The sequence below is a fragment of the Camelus ferus genome, chromosome 29 (genome assembly GCF_009834535.1).
Source record: "Camelus ferus isolate YT-003-E chromosome 29, BCGSAC_Cfer_1.0, whole genome shotgun sequence".
NCBI lineage: Eukaryota > Metazoa > Chordata > Mammalia > Artiodactyla > Camelidae > Camelus > Camelus ferus.
In genome coordinates this window covers 3,787,425-3,807,784 of record NC_045724.1, presented here as the reverse complement: position 1 = coordinate 3,807,784, position 20,360 = coordinate 3,787,425, and the positions used below count along the sequence as shown (strand labels likewise).

The 20,360-nt window shown below is 39.4% G+C and overlaps 1 protein-coding gene and 1 non-coding gene across 2 annotated transcripts; one reads left to right on the top strand and one right to left on the bottom strand.

Moving 5' to 3' along the window:
- Nucleotides 1-473: 473 nt before the first annotated feature.
- SLC7A13 (solute carrier family 7 member 13) lies at nt 474-19,256 on the bottom strand. The gene is given in 2 exon segments (XM_032469910.1): nt 474-1,150; nt 19,199-19,256. Coding segments are annotated over 2 exon segments (735 nt in total).
- Nucleotides 19,191-19,349, top strand: LOC116660562. The gene has a single exon (XR_004316156.1). It is a non-coding gene; the product is annotated as a U1 spliceosomal RNA (small nuclear RNA).
- Nucleotides 19,350-20,360: the final 1,011 nt, after the last annotated feature.

The window sequence follows — 20,360 nt, the reverse complement described above, 5'->3', positions numbered from 1 at the left end:
CAACCCTGGAGTCCATTAATAGAAAAGAAATTAGACTGACATGGAGGTCCCATGTCTGTGGTCCCAGAAAAGCAAGCTGAAAAAGAGAAGTTATTCAATAAAATAAGTACTTTTCAATAAATGTGGGAAAAATTAAGAGTAGGTGATAAGTGCTAGGCTGGTGTATTCTGATCTGATTTAGAAATAACAAAGAAGAAAAGAAACATTGAATCATTTATTTATAATAAAACACATTTGGTATCTTGTAGTAACCTTTAATGAAAAAGAATATGAAAACGAATATATGTATGTATATGCATGACTGGGACGTTGTGCTGCACACCAGAAACTGACACATTGTAACTGACTGCACTTCAATAAAAATAAATAAATAAATAAAATGAAATACAAAATATAATCAAAGATGTGCATTTCATATTGCATGCATTAAGTCAAGGCTTGAGTTTTTTGTTTTTTTTTTTCTCAACGTATTATTAATTACCTGCTATAAAGGTAACACATCCTCCACCTGAATATGCAAAATATCCTAGGAAGATGGCGTCTATAAACCGGGAGGCCTCTGGAAACTCAGCATTAAAAAGGTTCTAAAATATGTCTACATTCTGCTTCCCCCACCAGCAACACTACGCCACTTAGAGAATTAAGGCCGAGTATGGCCATTTCAGCGTGGTGCTAGTTATCTGAAGCCAAGTCACCTCTTTCACACCACGAGAATTCAGAATTTCCACCGTCCGCAGTGCGGCCAGGGCCAGACATTTCTTTGGCAGCTTTGCAGCAGAGCAGCTGGGCTAAAACGGCTGGATGCTGTACTCAGCGAGGAGCAGGGCTCGACTGGCCGCCAGCCCTGGCCCCAGAAACAAGGCTGTCCAGAGATTCAGGAAAGAGATCAAGTTGCCGAAACATCTCTTGAGAAAATGGTAGTGAGCTCCACGGCATGGGAAGGTCACACGCATCTCAGCCGAGCAGAGGGGGGCCATTCGGGACAGCAGAGCGCAGCCGGCCCAGGTACACAGGGAGAGCCCCCGTTCGCGCAGGACTTCGGCACCCCGCCGGGGCCACAGAAATGCCTGCTCCGATGACACTAACAGTGAAAAACTTACACCCCAGCAGGATCCAAACGTTCTCTGAAGCTGTATCTTCTTTTCATCCACTGTAACGGAAGAATTTAGGGGTTGTATATAAATTACAATCTCTAAATTTTCCTGCCTGTATTGCTGGAAAGGATGTTCGTGGATTCCCTGATACAGAAGAGGGCTGCCCTTTCCGTTCTGCCTTCGTTAAATACAGTCTGTGTTCGATAATTAACAAAATACATGTGATGCATCCAAGTGAAATAATGTAGGGTCGTTTGGAAGGGTTTGGATTTGACCTATTTTTTAATTATTATCATAATAATGCATTCAGGTGGAAAAAAAGGAATTTTGATGAGCTAGAACATGACAGCACAAAGCAGGGGTTCCCTGCTTGGCTTCTTTCCTTCCCGATACATCCCAGCTCTTCTCTCTGGAAACAACCATTTAAAAACATCTATGGTTTTAGTTCTTTTTGGTAGTTGCTTCCATAACTGTAAACAATATGAAAACCCTTTTACTCTTTTTTTTTTGACACTTTTTTCCTATAGTTGATTTACAATGTTGTATTTGTTTCTAATATATAGCATAGAGACTCAGTTATACATATATATATATATATCATTTTTCCTATTCTTTTCCATTATAGGTTACTACAAGCTATTGAATGTAGTTCCCTATGCTGTACAGTAGGACCTTGTTGTTTATCTCTTCTGTACACAGTAGTTTGTATCTGCCAACTTTTTGGCAGAAAACACTTTTATTGTTAAATATCTCAACTTAAGAAAAATCTATTAACTTCGTCCCAAGGACACTGTGCAATTAGCTCACTTACTGTCCTGTCACGTACTCCACTCTCTCTTCCTCCCATTTTTTATCATCGAGCTTTCAAGAACCAAAATATCGACCTTTCATCCGGTTCATGGGTACCAATGAACACGGTGAGGGAGGGAAAGAGCCGGCAACCTAAGCCTGTCCCCTGCCCAGCCGTCGTTCTGGTCGCCTTATTTTCCTGCTGTGAAATCCAGGGCATCCAGGAAGAACCATGGCTCCCAACCAACAGTGTGCTAACTTTGTAGTGTGTTGGCTATGCTGACCTACATTTCCCAAATTTCTCAGCCAGAGTGGACCATAAGGAAGGTTTTTGTGTGAGACCCAAAGAGCAGAAGTGAAAGCATTTTTTTTTCTTATCTTTTCGTTTTTTTAATTGAAGTAAAGTCAGTTTACACTGTTGGGTTAATTTCTGGTGTACAGCATAGTGATTCATTTATAGCTATTTCTTTTCAAATTATTTTTCATTGTGGGCTATTACAAGGTATTGAATATAGTTCACTGCGCTCTACACTAGGACCTTTTTGTTTATCTATTTTATATATAGTAGTGTGTATCTGCGAATCCCGAACTCCCAATTTATCCCTTCCCAGCTCCTTTCCTCACTGGTAACCATAAGTGTGTTTTCTATGTCTGGGAGTCTGTTTCTGTTTTGTAAATAAGTTCATGTGTGGTGTCTTTTTTTTTTTTTCTTTTAATTCCATATATAAGTGGTATCACACAGTATTTTTCTTTCTCTTTCTGGCTTACTTCACTTAGAATGACCATCTCCAGCTCCATCCATGTTGCTGCAAATGGCATTATATTATTATTTTACTGCTGAGCGGTATTTTGTTGTATAAATATACCACAACTTCTTTATCCAGTCATCTGTTGATGGACATTTGGGTTGTTTCCATGTCTTGGCTATTGTAAATAGTGCTGCTATAAACATTGGGATTCATGTATCTTTTTGAATTAGAGTTTCCTCCAGATATCTGTCCAAGAGTGGGGTTGCTGGATCATATGGTAAGTCTATCCTTAGTTTTTTAAGGAATGTCCATACTGTTTTCCATAATGGCTGCGCCAAACTACATTCCCACCAACAGTGTAGGAGGGTTCCTTTTCTTCACACCCTCTCCAGCATTTATTGTTTATGGACTTTTTAATGATGGGCATTCTGACTGGTGTGAAATGATACCTCATTTTAGTTTTGATTTGCATTTCTCTGGTAATCAGCAATATTGAGCATTTTTTCATGTGCCTATTGGCCATTTGTGTGTCTTCATTAGAGAAATGCTTGTTTAGGTCTTCTGCCCATTTTGGGATTGGGGTGTCTATTTTTTTTTGTAATTGAGTTGTATGAGCTATTTGTGTATTCTGGAAGTTAAACCCTTGTCAGTCACATAATTTACAAATATTTTCTCCCATTCCGTTGGTTGTCTTTTTGTTTTGTTTATAGTTTCCTTTGCTGTGGGAAAGCTTATAAGTTTAATTAGATCCCATTGTTTACTTTTGCTTTTATTTCCATTGCCTGGTTAGGCTGCCGTAGGAGAACATTGCTAAGATTTATGTCAGAGAATGTTTTTCCTATGATCTCTTCCAGGAGTTTTGTGGTGTCCTGTCTTATATTTAAGTCTTTAAGCCATTCTGAGTTTATTTTTGTGTGTGGCATGAGGGAGTGTTCTAACTTCATTTATTTACATGCTGCTGTCCGTATTTCCCAACACCACTTGCTGAAGAGACTGTCTTTTCTCCATAGTATATTCTTGCCTCCCTTGTTGAAGATTAATTGACTGTCGGTGTGTGGGTTTATTTCTGGGCTCTGTATTCTGTCCCATTGATCTGTATGTCTGGCGTTGTGCCAGTGCCATGCTGGAACAGCAGTTATTTTGATATTTCAAACTGACAAGGAACCCGTCCTTGATCAAACTTAATCAAGCTCCTTTGAGCCTTCATCTCAACTAGTCTATCTGTGGTCTTCTCAACACAGTTTAGCAAGAACTAAACAGTTTACCCACACCCTTGATATTTAATCAAGTTCCTCTTACTCTGTTTCCCTCCACTGACCCCCTCACTCTGTCCATTGGCTATAATCCTTCAGTTATCTTTGCTGTATTTGGGGTTGAACTCAGTTCTAGATTGAAGTCTCTTTCCCATACTGCAGTAGCTCAAATAAAATAGGTCTTGCCATTTCTAACCAGTGTTCTGGGCAATTTTTCTTTTACAATATACATTGTGTTATACACAGTGGCCCACCCCTTTGCTGTAATTGTCTTGTGTCTGCCAGCTTATCTCTTTCGTGAGGGTGTGACTGAGCCTACCACGGCTCCAGCTTCACCAAGACCCTCCCCCAGCTCCTCCAGTTTCTGGCTCCGGTGTGTGTGTTTAGATCCATCAGGAAGGGCCCCGACATCTGTGAGATACCCACATCATTAAGGTGAGTGGTTATAAAAACTGACACAGATTTCAGTCCACCCCTGTGGGCTCCAGGTTGTTCTTGCTCTCCTGCTCTTTGACGTCCATCATCCCCTCTGCGTGACCTGAACTTCAACTTCCCAGCATCAGTCTTGAGGACAACAGCCTTAACAGAGCTACTTAATCAGCTCCCGCAATTGCATTAAGCCAAATCTCTATAACAAACAAATCCTTTTAATTTACATAGGTATGTATTTGGATAGAGCTAGAAATAAAGATTTAGATATAGATACAGATAAAGATATAGAGATAGATGTAGATATAGAGGTAGGTAATATAGGTAGATAGACAAAGCTATAGATACAGTTTTCCAGTGTTTCTGCTGCCCTAATTGATGCAAGTAGCAGAAGGCGACATCATGTCGTACATCCCTGGTCCAAGAGTATTCAGGTATGTCTGAGATGCTGAAAAAACAAGAGACTTGGGCTGGGACATCAACCCCCATTTCTGGCTTTCTCAGGACTATCAGAGATTCTCCAGACTAAGGGGAAGCCCTTTTTGAAACAGTGCCCCTACTCTAAGGGGGGTATTCTTGGAGATTCTATGTGGAGCTACTACGTCAAAGGGGAAGATGTGTAAGTCATCCAATATTAGACTCAACAGCACAGCTCCTCCACTGCCCAGAGAATTATCTTCCACATGGCACGTGGGTGAGCTCTGTTCCTTGGACAGAAACTCTGGAAAGCTAAATGAAGATCTGCCACGCCGATGCCTGCTGACAAATGACTTAAGAAACAGGAGATTAGGAACAGCAGAGAGGAGACATTTGAAAGACATTAAGTTTTACAGTGAGATGCTACCCTGAAGGGTTTACAGTGTTATTCCCTTTTATCTTTATTTTTCTATAGTTGCCCTACTTAGAGAAGATCTGTCATGATGGCAGACCTAAAGGTGTCAGTCTCATTGACTGTCTGTCATTGACTCAATTGTACAGATGTGCAAAAAAAGGCTTACAGAAGTGAATGTACTTGTTCCACCCATATGCCCCCCGTCCTGTGTTACTACTGTCGACTGAAATAAATGCACAGCCTAAAAGTTGAGAGTTCTCTTTTATTTGGCAGGAGGACTGGAGCCAGGATGACAGCCTCTCAGATCGCCCTGAGGGGCTGCTCTGAAGAGGCAGGGGAGGAGCTAGGATACATAGGAGCTTTGCAACAGAGACCAGGTAGTTGGAACAATGAAAGATTACTTGTTATCTAAAGAAAACCAGGCATCTCAAGTTAAAGAATTTAGTGCTTTTCTATGTATGGGAAACATTTGGGCTCATTGAATTCATTCCTTTGACAAGCACCTGGCTATCCAGGGCCAGTGTCCTTTCCTTTCTTGTTCTGAGTCCCCTCAGGGGGCACCACTGTCAGTGGCTTCAGAGGCCAAGCTGAGGGCTTGTCTTCACTGGGGGGTGGCAGCAGCCGCTGATGACTTGATGGCTTCAGCGTTCTTTGTTTACCAATATGGTTTGCAGTATTTTTCGTTCACACTACAAAGTCCATGATCATAATGTGTAAACTCTACTTTTTGTAGCCTTGATTTTAAAAATAAATATAATAGCCACAATGTCAGATTGAGGGTCCCCACGTGTCAGTTCTTCTTCCATAAAAGCTGCAAAATACAAGGGGGAGGGTGTAGCCCAGTGGTAGAGTGCATGAGGTCCTGGGGTCAATCCCCAGTACCTCAATTAAAAATAAATAAATAAACCTAATTACCTACCCCCCCCCCCAAAAAAAAAACAAAGCAAGAAAAAAAGTTTTTTTAAAGCTGCAAAATACTGAAAAGTTTGTCAACAATCAACTTTCTTTGTACTTTAGAAACTAACCCAAGACCTACAACGATGGAGGGAGAATTCATCCAAGAAAAACTTCTGAACTTCAATTAGAATAATTGTTTGTGGGATTTTAAACTTGGCCTTCTCCCATCTTCCTTTCACCAGCTCCAAACTAGCCTCGAAAACCAGCAGCCCTGAAATCAGGGAGCTGTGAAATGAGCAGCGCTGTGGTCGCTGGAAAGGGGCAGACCAGGAGCTCCTCAAAGGCCATCATCCCCAGAGCATTCTTCTCATTGACTCCTTGAAAAAACCCCGCATGCGGGGCTTGGAAAAATCCCTATCTGCAGAGTGTTTACCTCAAACAGTCAACTGCCATTGTTCAACACGGTGACAGCCGAAGGCAGCGACGCCAGTTTAGTGGGGGAGGAGGGATCTCAGCCTAAAATTTAAAAGGAAGAGCTGGAGGAAGAGATGTCCAGAAGGTCCTTTGGAAAGCACTGATATATTGCTGAATATCTAGAAGGCCATGTGCACACTCAGGGCTGTATAAATGCCCCAATCTCTCATCTCTGATGGACACTGAGGTCCTGTGAAAACAGGAAATGAAGCTTAAGTTAGACTAAAAATTCCCCTGAGCAGGGCCTCACCCCATACAGAGAGCTCCTTGGCAAAGAGTGGAAGACTTACTGGTTCCAAGCATTTATTTATGGAAATCTCTGATTAGTCCTTAGCTGACTACAGAGCCCACCTAATAGAGAATTCGGTGGCTGTGCACTGTGACACGGACTGTGTCCCTTGCTCAGGGCTGCTGTAGCCAAGTACCAAAACCGGGCGCCTTAAAACAACAGAAACTTATTGTTGCATTGTTCTGGAGGCTAGAAACCCAAAATCAAGATCTCAGCAGGGCCACACTCTCTCCGACAGCTCCAGGTGAGAATCCTCCCTCATCTTGACTAGCTTCTGGTGATTTCTGGCAATCCATAGCATTTCTTGGTTTGTAGATGCAAGACTCCAGTTACATGCTCTTTTGCCCCTGTGTCTTCATATATTCTCTTTCCTCTGTGCTGTTCTTGCATCCTCGTGAGTTACATAAATTTTTGTTGAAATTGGGCATTTTAGATAATATAAGTGTGGCAACTCTGGAGTCACATAAATTTTTGTTGAAATTGGGCATTTTAGATAATATAAGTGTGGCAACTCTGGAAATCAGGTCCTTCCTCCACAAAGTTTGTTGTTGTTATTGTTATTGCTGCTAGGATGTGTATGTGTGTTTAATCATTTTCCAGGACTAATTCTATAAAGTTTATGTTACGGGTTGAATTCTCTCGCTCCAAAAGATGATTTTAAGTTCTAATACCTGGTACCTCAGAATGTGAAATTATTTGAAAATAGACTCTTTACAGAGGCAGTCATTTAAAATGAAGTCATTAGGGAGGGCCCTAATCCAATATGGCTCGTGTTCTTTCAAATTGATTTAAAAAACACAAACGAGCCCCGAGTAGAATACACTTAAGTAGGTCCACACCCTGGCACATTATATTGAAATTTAGAAAGACATAAACAAGGAGAATCTTGAAAGCAACAAGAGAAAACAATTCATATGAAATTCTCAGTAAGAGTGACACTAACTTCTCATTGGACAATAATGAGAAGTATTAATAAGTATTAAAAAGTAAAGCATTAGTAAATAAATATTAATAAATTTAAATGGATTTAAATGGAATACAAGTGGAATTAAACTAGAAATCAAAAATATAAGGCATCTACAGTAATCAAAACTGTGTGGTATTGGCAAAGGAGTAGACAAACAGATTCAAGGAGAAGAATAGAAATCCCAGAAATAGACCCACACAAATATAGTCAACTGGTCTTTGACAAAGGAGGAAAGGCAATTCAATGGAAAAAATAGACTCTTTTCAACAAATCATAAAAAAAAAAAAAAAAAAAATCATGCTGAACAACTAAACATCCAAATGCAAAAAAATGAATCCAGACACAGACCATACTCCTTTTACAAAAATTAACTCGAAATGGGTCATAGACCTAGATGTAAAACACAAAATGACACAACTATTAAAGACAACATAAGAAAAAAAATCGAGGTAACCTTTGGTTTAGTGACACTTCTTAAATACAACACCAAATGTACAACCTATGAAAGAAAAACTTGATACATCGGACTTTTACTAAATTTTAAAACTTCAGTTCTGCAAAGACACTGTTAAGAGAATGAAAAGACAAGCCACATCCTGCAAGAAAGTATTTGCAAATCACATATCTGATAAGGAACCCAAAATATAGAAAGAACTCTTAAAACTTAGCAATAAGAAAGCAAACACCCCAACTAAAAAATGAGCAAAAGAACTGATCAGATACCGTATCAGATAAGATATAGAGAGATAGCAAGTAAGCATACGAAAGGATGCACCACATCATATGGCATTAGGGAAACGCAAATTAAAGTAACCCTACACAGCTGTCAGAATGGCTGAAATCCCTGAGGACAGCACTGACGGCACCAAAGGCTGGGAAGGATTTGATGGGGCAGTGAGGACTCTCACTTATTGCTAGTGGGAATGTGAAAATTGTATGTCTACATTGGAAGACAATTCAGCAGTTTCTTAAAAAAACTACACATTGGCTTAGCGTATGATCCAGCAACTGCACTCCTTGGAATTTTCCCAAATGAGTTGAAACCTTACATCCACACAAAAAAACCACACACGATGTTTTATTCAGAACTTACTAAAAATTGGAGGCAACCAAGATGTGCTTCAAAGGTGAAAGAAAAGACAAACATATATTCATAAAATGTTATCATGTGGCATACAATGGAATATTATTCAGCAATTAAAAGAAATGATGAGAAGACATGGAGAAACCTTAAATGTATATTGTTAAGAAATAAAAATAAAAAAAAAATACATACTACATGATCCCAACTACATGTCTGCTGAGAATTTCGCTAAGCTACTCCACGGTATTACTGCCTTGGTATCCATTTTCTCTGACCAGAAAACTAGCAGGGGCGTTAAACTGACATCAGACCCTCATGCAAGCACATTCCCCAGATAACAGCCTTCAGAGTCACAAATAAATGTCACTTCCTGGTTTGACTTCCCCAACAGCCCTTGTGATAAGCAGTCACCCCTCCCTCCAGGGCCTTCCCCTTGTGAACCCCTTAGGTAAGACAGCTGGGGGAGCCCACTCTTTTGGTTTGAATTGACCAATGTGACTTAGCCTGGGAACCCTAAGGCACTCCACCCATGGACCTTAATAAAGGCACATGCCCCACGTCTTGTTCATCTCTCTGCCTACATCCTGCCTTGATCTCCCCATGGAGTCCCCCGGCATATGCTGTGTACTTCCTCCAGGACTGAGAAAAATAAACTTCTCTATTTCAATTCTCTTGTGGTCTTTTGTTGAACCAGAGCTCACCATCTGTCACCCTAGGACTCTACTTAACAAAAGCTAATTTAACAAAGTCACAACAATGATGTTCTGCAAAAGGCCAAATTACTGAGACAGTAAAAAGATAAGTGACTTCCAGGGATTTGGAGGGAGGAAAGAATGAGTGAACAGGTGTTGCACAGGTAATTTTGGGGCAGTATGATACTGTAATGGTGGATGCATTTGTAAAAACCCATAGGATGTACAACACAGAGTGGACCTTAATGTAAACATGGACTTTAGTTAATAATAATGTATCAATCTTGGCTCATCAAGTGTATTTATTATACTTGATCTAGCAATTGCTGGATCATCAAGTGTTTAGCATTGCACAACATATTAACAAGATGTTAGTAACAGGGGAAACTGTGTAGACAGGGTGGAGGGGAGTGGTGGTGGGCCCAGGGGATATGTGGGAACCCCCTCCTCTGTACTTTCCATTCAATTTTCCTGTAAACTAAAACTACTCTAAAAAATAAAGTCTATTAATTAAAAAAAGGTACAGCAAGTTTGCTGGATACAATATCAATACACAAAAATCAATTGCATTTTGCTATAAGCAAAATTAAGAATAAAATTTCACTCACAATAGCACCAAGAAGAATAAAATACTTAGGAATAAATTTGACAAGAGAAGTATAAAGCATACACTAAAAATCATAAAACCTTGCTGAAGTGAATTAAAGAAGACCTAAATAAACAGTCATTCTGTGATTATGGATTAGAAGACACAATGTTGTTAACAGGGCAATTCTCACCCAGACTGATGTATAAATTCAACACAATCCCTTTCAAAATTCTGTAATGTGATAGAGGTGCTAATTACCACTACAATGGCGATCATATTACAATACATAAATGTATCCAGTTAACATGTTGCACACTTTAAATCTATACATTATATGTCAAAAATATGTTAATTTTAAAAACTTTTGGCAGGCACTTTTTTACAGAAATTGACAAACTTTTAAAGGTATATGCAAATGCAAAACACCTAAAATAGCCAAAATAATAATTTTGAAAATTAAGAACAAGGTTGAAGAACTTTCACTTTCTAACTTCAAAACTACCTATAAAAGTTACAGTAATCAAGACAGTCTGGTTCTGGCATATAGACATGTAAATATAATTGACCCTCGAACAACACAAACTTGAACTGTGAGAGTCCACTTATACGGGAATTTTTTTCAGTGGTCAATGCTACAGTACTACATCATCTGCAGTTGTTTGAATCCATGGATGCAGAACTGTAGCTATGAAGAAACCTCGGGTATGAAGGGCAGACTATAAGTTATACACAGATTTTTGAATGTGAGAAGGGCCAGTGCCCCTAACCCCCAGTTGTTGTTTAAGGTCAACTGTATACAGATTAACGGAACAGAACTGAGAATCGAGAAATAAAGCCCGAGATTTCAGTCAATTGATTTGTTTTACAAAGATGCCAAAGCAATTCACTGGGGGAAGAATAGTCTGTTTAACGAATGGTGCTGGAACCATTAGATACCCACACAAAACGATGGACTTCAACCTTTATCTCAGATCATACACAAAAATTAATTCAAAGTGGATTATAAACTTGAGTACAGGAGTTAAAACAGTAAAAGTTTTAGGAGAATATATAGATGAAAATCTTCAAGACTTTGTGTTAGAGAAAGACCCAAAGCATGATTCATAAAAGAGAAAAATTGTTAAATTGGACCTCATCAAAGTTGAAAACTTTTGCACTTCAAAAGGCACCATTAATGAAAAGATAAGCAATAGATAGGAAAGAAATATTTTCAAAACACATATCCAATAAAGGACTTATACCCAGGATTTATTAAGAATGCTTACAATGCAATAATAAGATAATCCATCAAAATTGGTCAAATGAGAACAGACATTTATGAAAGAAGATCTATGATGACTAATAAAAATGGTATATGAAAAGATGCTCAATAAAATCCACCATTAATGAAAAGCAAATTAAAATCACAATGAGATACCATTTCACATCCACCAGAATGGTTGTAATAAATCAGACTGACATTAACAAGTGTTGGCAAGGAAGTGGATAAACAGGAACCCTCCCATGTTGCTGGTGGGGAAGTAAAGTAGAGCAGCCATTTTGAAAAACAGTTTGTTCATTTCTCCAAATCTTAAACATCAAACTACCATATCACCCACAATTCTACTCCTAAACCCAAGAGAAATGAAAATGCATATCTGCACAAAGACTGGCACAAACACGTTCAAAGTGATATTATTTATATTAAGCAAAAATTGGAAACAACCTAAGTGCCCATCAACTGGTGAACAGACGGGGAGGGGGGGGAATGTAGTATATCTGCACAATTAAAGACCATTGAACCTAGAAAAGAATGACCTGCTGATGCATGGTACATGATGGATGACCCTGAAAAACAATGTGCTGAATGAAAGATGCTAAACAAAAGAGACCACATGTCATATGATTCCATTTATGTGAAATGTCTAGAGAAGGCAAATTTACAGAGATAGAGAGTCAACTAGTGTTCGCCTGAGGCTGGGGTAGGAATCAGGATAAATTGTAAATAGGCATGAGGAATCTTACTGGGAATAAGAAAATGTACTAAAATTGTTTTATGGAAGTGGTAACACTATGTGATAAAATTACTAAACATCATTAAATTGTGTACTTGAAATGGGTGAATTTTATGATATGACAATACCTCAATAAAGTTTTTTTTAAAAAGATGTAAGGTACTGTGATATATGAAGTATTAATTGGTATTTTCTCTTATTCCTCCTGGTTTCCTATTGACCTTCCCAAATATAACTACATGGAAGACAGAAGTGTATATTTCCTCAAGTGATTTCCGAGGTAAAGGCGGGAAAAGAAATAGATATTAAATTCTTTACTTCTAAGTTGAAAAGATCCTTTCTAGACAGAAAATATATAAAGGAGAAAAAGTGACCTGACCCACAGTAGATAAGAAATCCTCTGAGTCAAATGTAGGAGACTTTGGAGAGGAAAAAGAGCTAAGCACACGGTGAAGGACATGCCTCTTCCAGGGCGATCAACTCCAGGACTTCCCATGTGTTTAAACTGAAAGTCCTGCATCCCGGGAACCCCTTCACTCTCAGGCAAATCAGGAAAGTTGGTCAGCCTACTCCTGACCTTCTGAGTCAGGTCCTGAGGGACTGATGCAGGAGTATGAGTGGGGAACTAAGAACAGAGGAAATTTGTGCCCTGATGTCCATCTGAGATTTCTGAAAGTCAGGAGCCTACTGCATCCTCCAGGAAATAGGAAAAGGGTGGATGCTCTATTGTGATCTATAAGAAATACATATATTTGGTCATTCACAGGACCAAAATACATTTCTCAGATATATTTGGTTTCACGTGTAGTTCCTGGCTCACAGCTCCCAAAACCCTTGGAATTTTCTGATTAGTAAGAGCAATGGGAGCATCTTTTAAAATAATATTTGGTCGCTTGTCCTCACTTCTTGTCTTCAGGGCCATAAGGGTGAAATGGGTGTTATTCATAACAAGTACTTTCCATCATAGTTGGGTTTATGTTAATGAGGCTGACTTTGGATCACACTCCAGGAAGGGAGGCTGGTCGCCAGGAGAACCAACCACGTGATTAGAGGGTTGGAACTTTCAGCCCCACCCCCTGATTTCCAGGGGAGAAGGGAGGGGAGAAGGGATTGAGGTGGAATCAATTGCCATGGGCCAATGATTTAGCCAATCACGACGATGTAATGAGTTTCCATTAAAACCCCCAAAGCAGAACTTTTTGGTCCTTTTTTCAGAGAGCACCCATGTTGGGGAACCACAATGCTGCCACATTCCCCTGTGCCCCAAACCCCTCCAAGGACAGAAGTTCTCTTGTTCAGGACCTCATCCTACATGTCTCTTCATCTGGCTGTTGATTCATATATAATCAATTGGTAATCTAGTGAGTAAATGGATTTTCCTCAGTTCTGTGAGCCATCTAGCGAATTAATCGAATCCAAGGAGACCCCCTCGTGTTCATAGCCAGTCAGTCTGTGCTGGTGACTGGCATCTGAGATGGAGGGTGGGACTGAGCGCTTTACCTATGGAATTAGGTTCTGTCTCCAGGTACGTAGTGTTAGAATTGAGTTGAGTTCTCAGACACCAGAATTGCTTGTTGGAAGCATGGGGAACCACCCTCCCTCACGTTGGAAACGGAGTCTCCAAACACCATCTTGGGGAAGTAGAGATGGTAGTGTGGCATGTAAGAGAGAAAGGCATCCACGTCCTCCAGAGACACCTGTGGCACTGTGGGGCGTTGCAGGGGCTCTGAAAGTTCCTTTGGGTCCCACATGTGACACGGAAGTTAACTGGCAGAAAGCGTGGGATGGTCCTACATCTTGGATGAGGAGATATATATTCAGCAGGTCCTATGTGGACCATTCTCAAAACAGAAGTGATAGATTGGGCTCAGGGCAATGCCAGAGCTATGAAGCAGAGTAGGTGCCAAGATAAATGGCACATTCTGTCCGGCTGCCACTTGAGAAAGCATCATACTTAGCCTTTGCCAAGAATCTGATAGGATAAATTATATAGAAAGTAAGGATCCAGCTTAGGACTGAACAAATCAAGCCCTACATGAGATCAAGCCAAGCTCACATCACCTACAGCTGCAAAAGCCCCTAAAATGTCACAAATCCAACCCAGGAAAAAAGGATAGTAAGAAAAAACTGCACAGGGGGAGCATCTTGAATATATTTAAATTTCAAAATTAGTGGGGAGGTTATAGCTCAGTGGCAGAGTGAATGCTTAGCGTTCACGAGGTCCTGGGTTCAATCCCCAATACCTTCGTTAATAAATAAATAAATAAATAAATAAATAAATAAATAAATAAATAAAAACCTAATTGCCTCCCAGCCCCCATAAAATAAAAATAAATTAAAAGCTTTTTAAAAACAAAGAAAAAAATTGAATGACTGGAAATAACTGAATTTATTTTTACTTAGAAATGACATTTTCTGCCTCAGGCAAAATAAGAACTTTGAGACAAAAATCAAAGTGAATTATACAGAAAATGAAGGACTGAACATTAGACAAGCTTCTGAAGCAAGCATTCGACGCGCCACAGAGGTTCCCAAACTTGAAGTTGCAAAGAATGTGGCTGCAAGAGTTGGCCTGTAATTTGCATAAGGATCTGAGCAGCAGTCATGGAATCCCAGCGCAGGCTTTGCAAATCTAAGAATGCCCGCACCATCTCTAGTAATGAACTGCCAGAGAGTGAGGGGTACCAGGAAACAATGCACTGCATGTACCAGAAGTCCCAACCAGGAAGCCTGGGAACGCATTATTTACTTATTTTAATAATTTACAGACCAGGAACAAAGGTTTACTTCTACAAACAGTGCTTTTAAATTAGAGATCTTTCAACAATCTTGTCCCTGAACTTTGGATTCTGGTTAAATAATGTCTGTTCAGATTTTCAGACTAATATGGGCAGAGAAACGTTGTTTCAAAACATCATTTGAACTCTCTTGAATTTGGTAAAAACTGGAAAATATGTTCTGTTTTATTTCTCTCATTTGTAGCTAAGTGGTCCTTCTCGTGCAGGGAGATTGTTTAAACTGGCTTTCAATCTGTTTTGCTCAATAAGCATTTTTTTGGTTCGTGGTCAGTTTAAAACATTTACAGCATACCAAATTGTGTTATTTCATCCTGTCTTATTGCTCAGACACTGATGAAGTTATATTTAGCTAGTAGGTGTAACATTAAAATACACAATATTTTTGTACATGTGAATGGGAAAATATTGGTAAATATCAAACATAATTATTATGTGTGACTTCATGTTTTAGCTTGGATCAAAAATCCCCAACTATGACTTAATAGCATGGATTTCAAACAAGGATGACTGTATTTCTACAGGGAAAAAAATGGGGAAAATTATTTGAAACTGAAAATTTGAAAAACTTTTCTATTACTGATTATGTCATATAGCATGTTGTATAAAATGCTGGCAAAATCTCCACAAAATGCATATGGAAAGAAATGTCTACCACAAAGGTACCTAAATTCTTAGTAAAATGTCTATATTCTTTTTTTTTTTTCCTTCTTTTCATTGCAGTATAGTCAGTTTACAATGTTGCGTCAATTTCTGGTGTACACCATAATGTTTCAGTCATACATATACATACATATATTGGTTTTCAGATTCTTTTTCATTATAGGTAACAAGATATTTAATATAATTCCCTGTGCTATACAGTAGAAACTTATTTATCTATTTTGTATATAGTAGCTAGTATCTGCAAATCTCAAACTCCCAATTTATCCCTTCCCACCCAACCCCTCACCCTGCTGGTAACCATAAGTTTGTTTTCTATGTCTGTAATTCTGTTTATTCTTTGTAAGTAAGTTCATTTGTGTCTTCTTTTTTTTTTTTTTTAGATTCCACATATAAATAATAGCTTATGGTATTTTTCTTTCTCTTTCTGGCTTGCTTCACTTAGAATGACAATCTCTAGGTCCACCCGTGTTGCTGCAAATGGCATTATTTCCTTCTTTTTATGGCTGAGTAGTATTCCATTGTATAAATATACCAAAACTTGTTTATCTAGTCATCTGTCTATGGACTTTTAGGTTGCTTCCATGTCTTGATTATTGTAAATAGTTCTGCCATGAACACTGAGGTGCATGAGTCTTTTTGAATTAGGGTTTCCTCCAGATATATGTCCAGGAGTAGGATTGCTGGATCATATGGTAAGTCTATTTCCATAACGGCTGGGTATTCTTTATGAAAATTATATCACATTACACTGATAGAAGAAAAGAACCAACCATAAGAAAGATTTAAAAAAGTAATGGAGAGTAGAAAGACTAAATAAAAAGAAACGTGGCGAGTGGAAGGAAAGAGTTGGAAACACAGAGATAAAGAAGAAAGGAAGGCGATCTGATTTATCCTTTGCTATTAATTAAATTGTACTACTCAAATCTCAGGAGTTCTTCCAAAGTAGAAGTTTTCATATTGATTTATAATAATGCCTTGAGAGAAATTGTCCATATATAAAAACCACTGCTTGTAAGACAATATGATTTGCCCAATTCATTTGAGGTGGTACTTACAGTTAGGCTTATGAAGAGAAAATCAGTAAATGAAAAAGGGTGATGTCAAATTAGTAAATGCACTTTTTCAATTTTGAAATTGGTCTTGAAATCTTTTATTGCATTGAAAAATGGCACAATTTCCAACTTGGCCTTGGTATCATCCTCAGTCCTCTGAGTCTTTGGCATGACCATACTTGGCATAACCATATTTTGTTGTATCACTTAGGACTACATGTAAATCAAGTTACAGGAAATGGAGTGGCTATGAAAAATATAGTCATCTTTTTTCTTGTATCAGAGGAAGGCTGAGGTAGCCATCACTTGGGTGACTGACCTCTGTCAAGGTTCCTAACGGTCACAAGATGGCCCTAGAGCTTAGGCCCAGACTGGCACCCAGGGCCAGAGGAAGGAGAGAGGGGCAGTGCTGCCACACATGTTTCTTTTACCAGAAAGGTAAGAAATAAGGGAAATTCTCCAGCTCCAGGGGTAGGAAGAACTGTTGGATCAACCAACCGGCAGTGTCTGCAATTGCTTTCAAGAGCTGATTCTTTCTTTCTTTCTTTCTTTTTGGGGGGGGGGCAGTAATTATGTTTACTTATTTATTTATTTTTAGAGCAGGTACTGGGGATTGAACCCAGGACCCGTGTATGCTAAGCAAGTGCTCTACCACTTGAGCTATACCCTCCCCCACTTCCAGAGCTATTATTAATTCTTAGTCCTAAGATCCTTACTATGAAATAGATCAAGTTCAAGTGCTCCATAATAAATTGTAAATAATTTATTTTGAAAGAACTAAATATTCTAAGTATCAGGTTCACCTTGAGGTTCCTGTTTTGTATTGTAATCAGAATGCCAACAGTGCCCAGCACTGCTTGTCTCCTCCTGTGAGAACTCGCTTCTCCCCAGCATCTGTGTCTGCCAGGGGAAGGCAGCAGGCCCAAGGGGACCCAACACACGCCACATTCAGTGGCCTGTGTTGCTCTCTATGACCTGATCAGAAAGATGACCCAAGCCAGTCGGAATCCTCACTTGAGAAATGAAAACTGAAAAACAGAGCCAGAAGCAGTCGTGGCTGTGAACATGAAAGGGTTCCACAAGGTTGAAATGGCCCCACGTGCAAGAAAAGTTCTGACAGCAGAAGTTTGCAGGGTAAATGATGAATGCCCAGAATGCATGGTTCAACAGTTTTTTTTTTTTTGTTTTTATTTTTGCATGATTCAAGAATCTACACTTACAGGGGAGGGTATAGCTCAGTGGTAGAGCGCGTGCCTAGCAAGCAGGAGGTCCTGGGTTCAATCCCCAATATCTCCATTAAAAAATCTATCAATCAATCAATCAATCAACCTAATTACCACACTCTTCAAAAGAGAAAAAAGAAGAATCGGTAGATTAAAAAACAACAGACCTCGTGAGTTGCCCACATTAAAGTAGTGGAAAAAGAGTCATGCAAAGTTTTTAAGAATTATCTATTTATTTTATAAAGGAAAATAAAATGGGATTTATTCCAGTCTCTGAAAAAATGTTGACTTACAATTATGAATCGGCAAAATAAACAGTGTTAAATTGCAACTAACTCACCTAGAAAATTAACCCAAGGCCTTTGTTGATGAACAGTGGTAGCAGACATTGAGCTTCCAGCTGCTTCGGGGGGCGTCTTTAGGAGTCAGCACTGTGGCGGAAGGCATCAAGACCAGAATCAGGGACCACCGAGCCCGCTTCTCTGACAGCTGCTTCCCCAACCAGAACCAGACCTGGAACTGCTAGCTGAACCCGCTGGACCTGTGCTGCTGTGAGAAGGCAATGCCTGCTGAAGGGGGGCGTCTCCGTGGAAACGATACCAGGAATGAATAACTGGTACCCTACCCCGTATCTTGGGTGTCAGCCTGGGACTACATTTCCTGGGAGGATCTGAGCTGGCTCCACCCACCTCCTCTGTCCTCGCTCCTGCTCCCAGGGTGGTGAAGGGGAGCGTGGGTTCATTGTGATCCCCACCCTGGGATCCTGAATCATGGCTTAACTAATAATAAATACTCGTTGGAAAAGTGAAAATAAAAACAATTAAAAACCCCAGAAGGGTATTAGACGATCATGACCTAGTATTACACATGAACACAGCAAATTCTACCAGATGGCAATGTAGACATCCCTTTACAGAAAAGAACACAAATTTATATTTTTTTTCTAAATCAAAGTAGCAGATGTTTTTAAAGCGGAGAATAAAGCCAAAATTCTGCTCCCAGAGTACTTTGAATGTTTATCCTCTAGTTTTATTTAGTTTATTTTTCATGTTTCACAATATTTCCATATGATTAGCTTTCTAGAAAATATCTCAGCTTGACAATCATATTTCTTCTTCCCTGCTGGCTTCACATATAGGTGTTGGTCAGAATTGTCCTCAAGGGGAAAGTTTATGAAATAGATTTAGAAATGTTTGCTAGAATCTATCTTCCAAGCATAATAAAAAGAAAGTGGGGGCAGAGGTAGAGCGCAGTGGTAGAGCACATGCCTAGCAAGCAGGCAGTCCTGGGTCCCCAGTGCTCCATTAAAAAACATAAAAGCTGTACTTACCTGGCAGGGGAGAGACCATGATCACGAAGGTGGTTTTCCCAGGGTGAGGCTCATCCATCGCTCTCCGGGTGTGCTGACCTCTGCGATTCCCCCAAACGTGGGAAACTCGACTGCATAATTTGTGGCAGTGGGGGACTGCATTCGTGCTAGAAAAATAAATAAATAAAAATAAAACCTAATTACCTCCCCCTACAAATATATAGTGTTGTATGTCAAGTATATCTCAATAAAACTAGAAGGGAAAAAAAGAATGATTTTTTTTTAATTTTTAAAATAAAATTTTAAAAAATGTGGGGGGGTGGTAAGAAGATTTATGTATTTTTTAATTTTTTTTTTTTTTAGTGGAGGTACTGGGGATTGAACCTAGGACCCTGTGCATGCTAAGCATGCACTCTACCACTGAGCTATACCCTCCCTACCAAAACAATTTTTTTAATAAAATTTTGAAAAAAAGAAGTGAGCAAAGTCTTCTTCCAGTGAATTTTAGACAAATCAGCTAAAAATAAGTGAATCAACAGTATCAGAGGTTCTCAAGTTGTCTATAAAAGAATCCTTAGGCCTTTATGACTGTGTTTCTGGCTGACTATTTTGATGAAGGCAGGACCTGGCCACAGGGGCCCTGTTTCTTGTCTTAGAGGTGTTTGTAGAAAGAGTGATTCCATTGAATTCAGGGAAACCCAAGGGCCTCACAGGGCTGTGCGCTAGCACCATATTTGAGATTAATTTCAATCTTCAAATTCTATTCTATTCAAATTCTAATTCATATTAGAAAAAGTCATAAATTTGCTCTTGCCTCCGGAGACAAGCAAAGGGAAAATTGTCTTGATGGCTCAGTGTCTACGGCCAGGAAAGGTCACACACACAAACTAGGAAACTATTTTTGATAACTTGGACTTGGAAAGACCAGCTTAGCTCTCTGTGAGCTATTTAAAACCTGCTCCGGATTCTCAGGCAGCACCAGATCTTCTGATTACATGTTTACCAGGCAGTCCTTAAAGATTTGTGTGGCTCTCCACTCCACAGCAGGGGCACCCAATGCTATTCACCATTAAAGCGAAGTCCAGAGACTGGTGGAATCATCTCCATAAGTATCCGTGCATGGAGAGCAGTGCAATTAACCCTGTTTTAGAAATCAGCCAGGAAGCTCCCTGTCTAGAGTCAT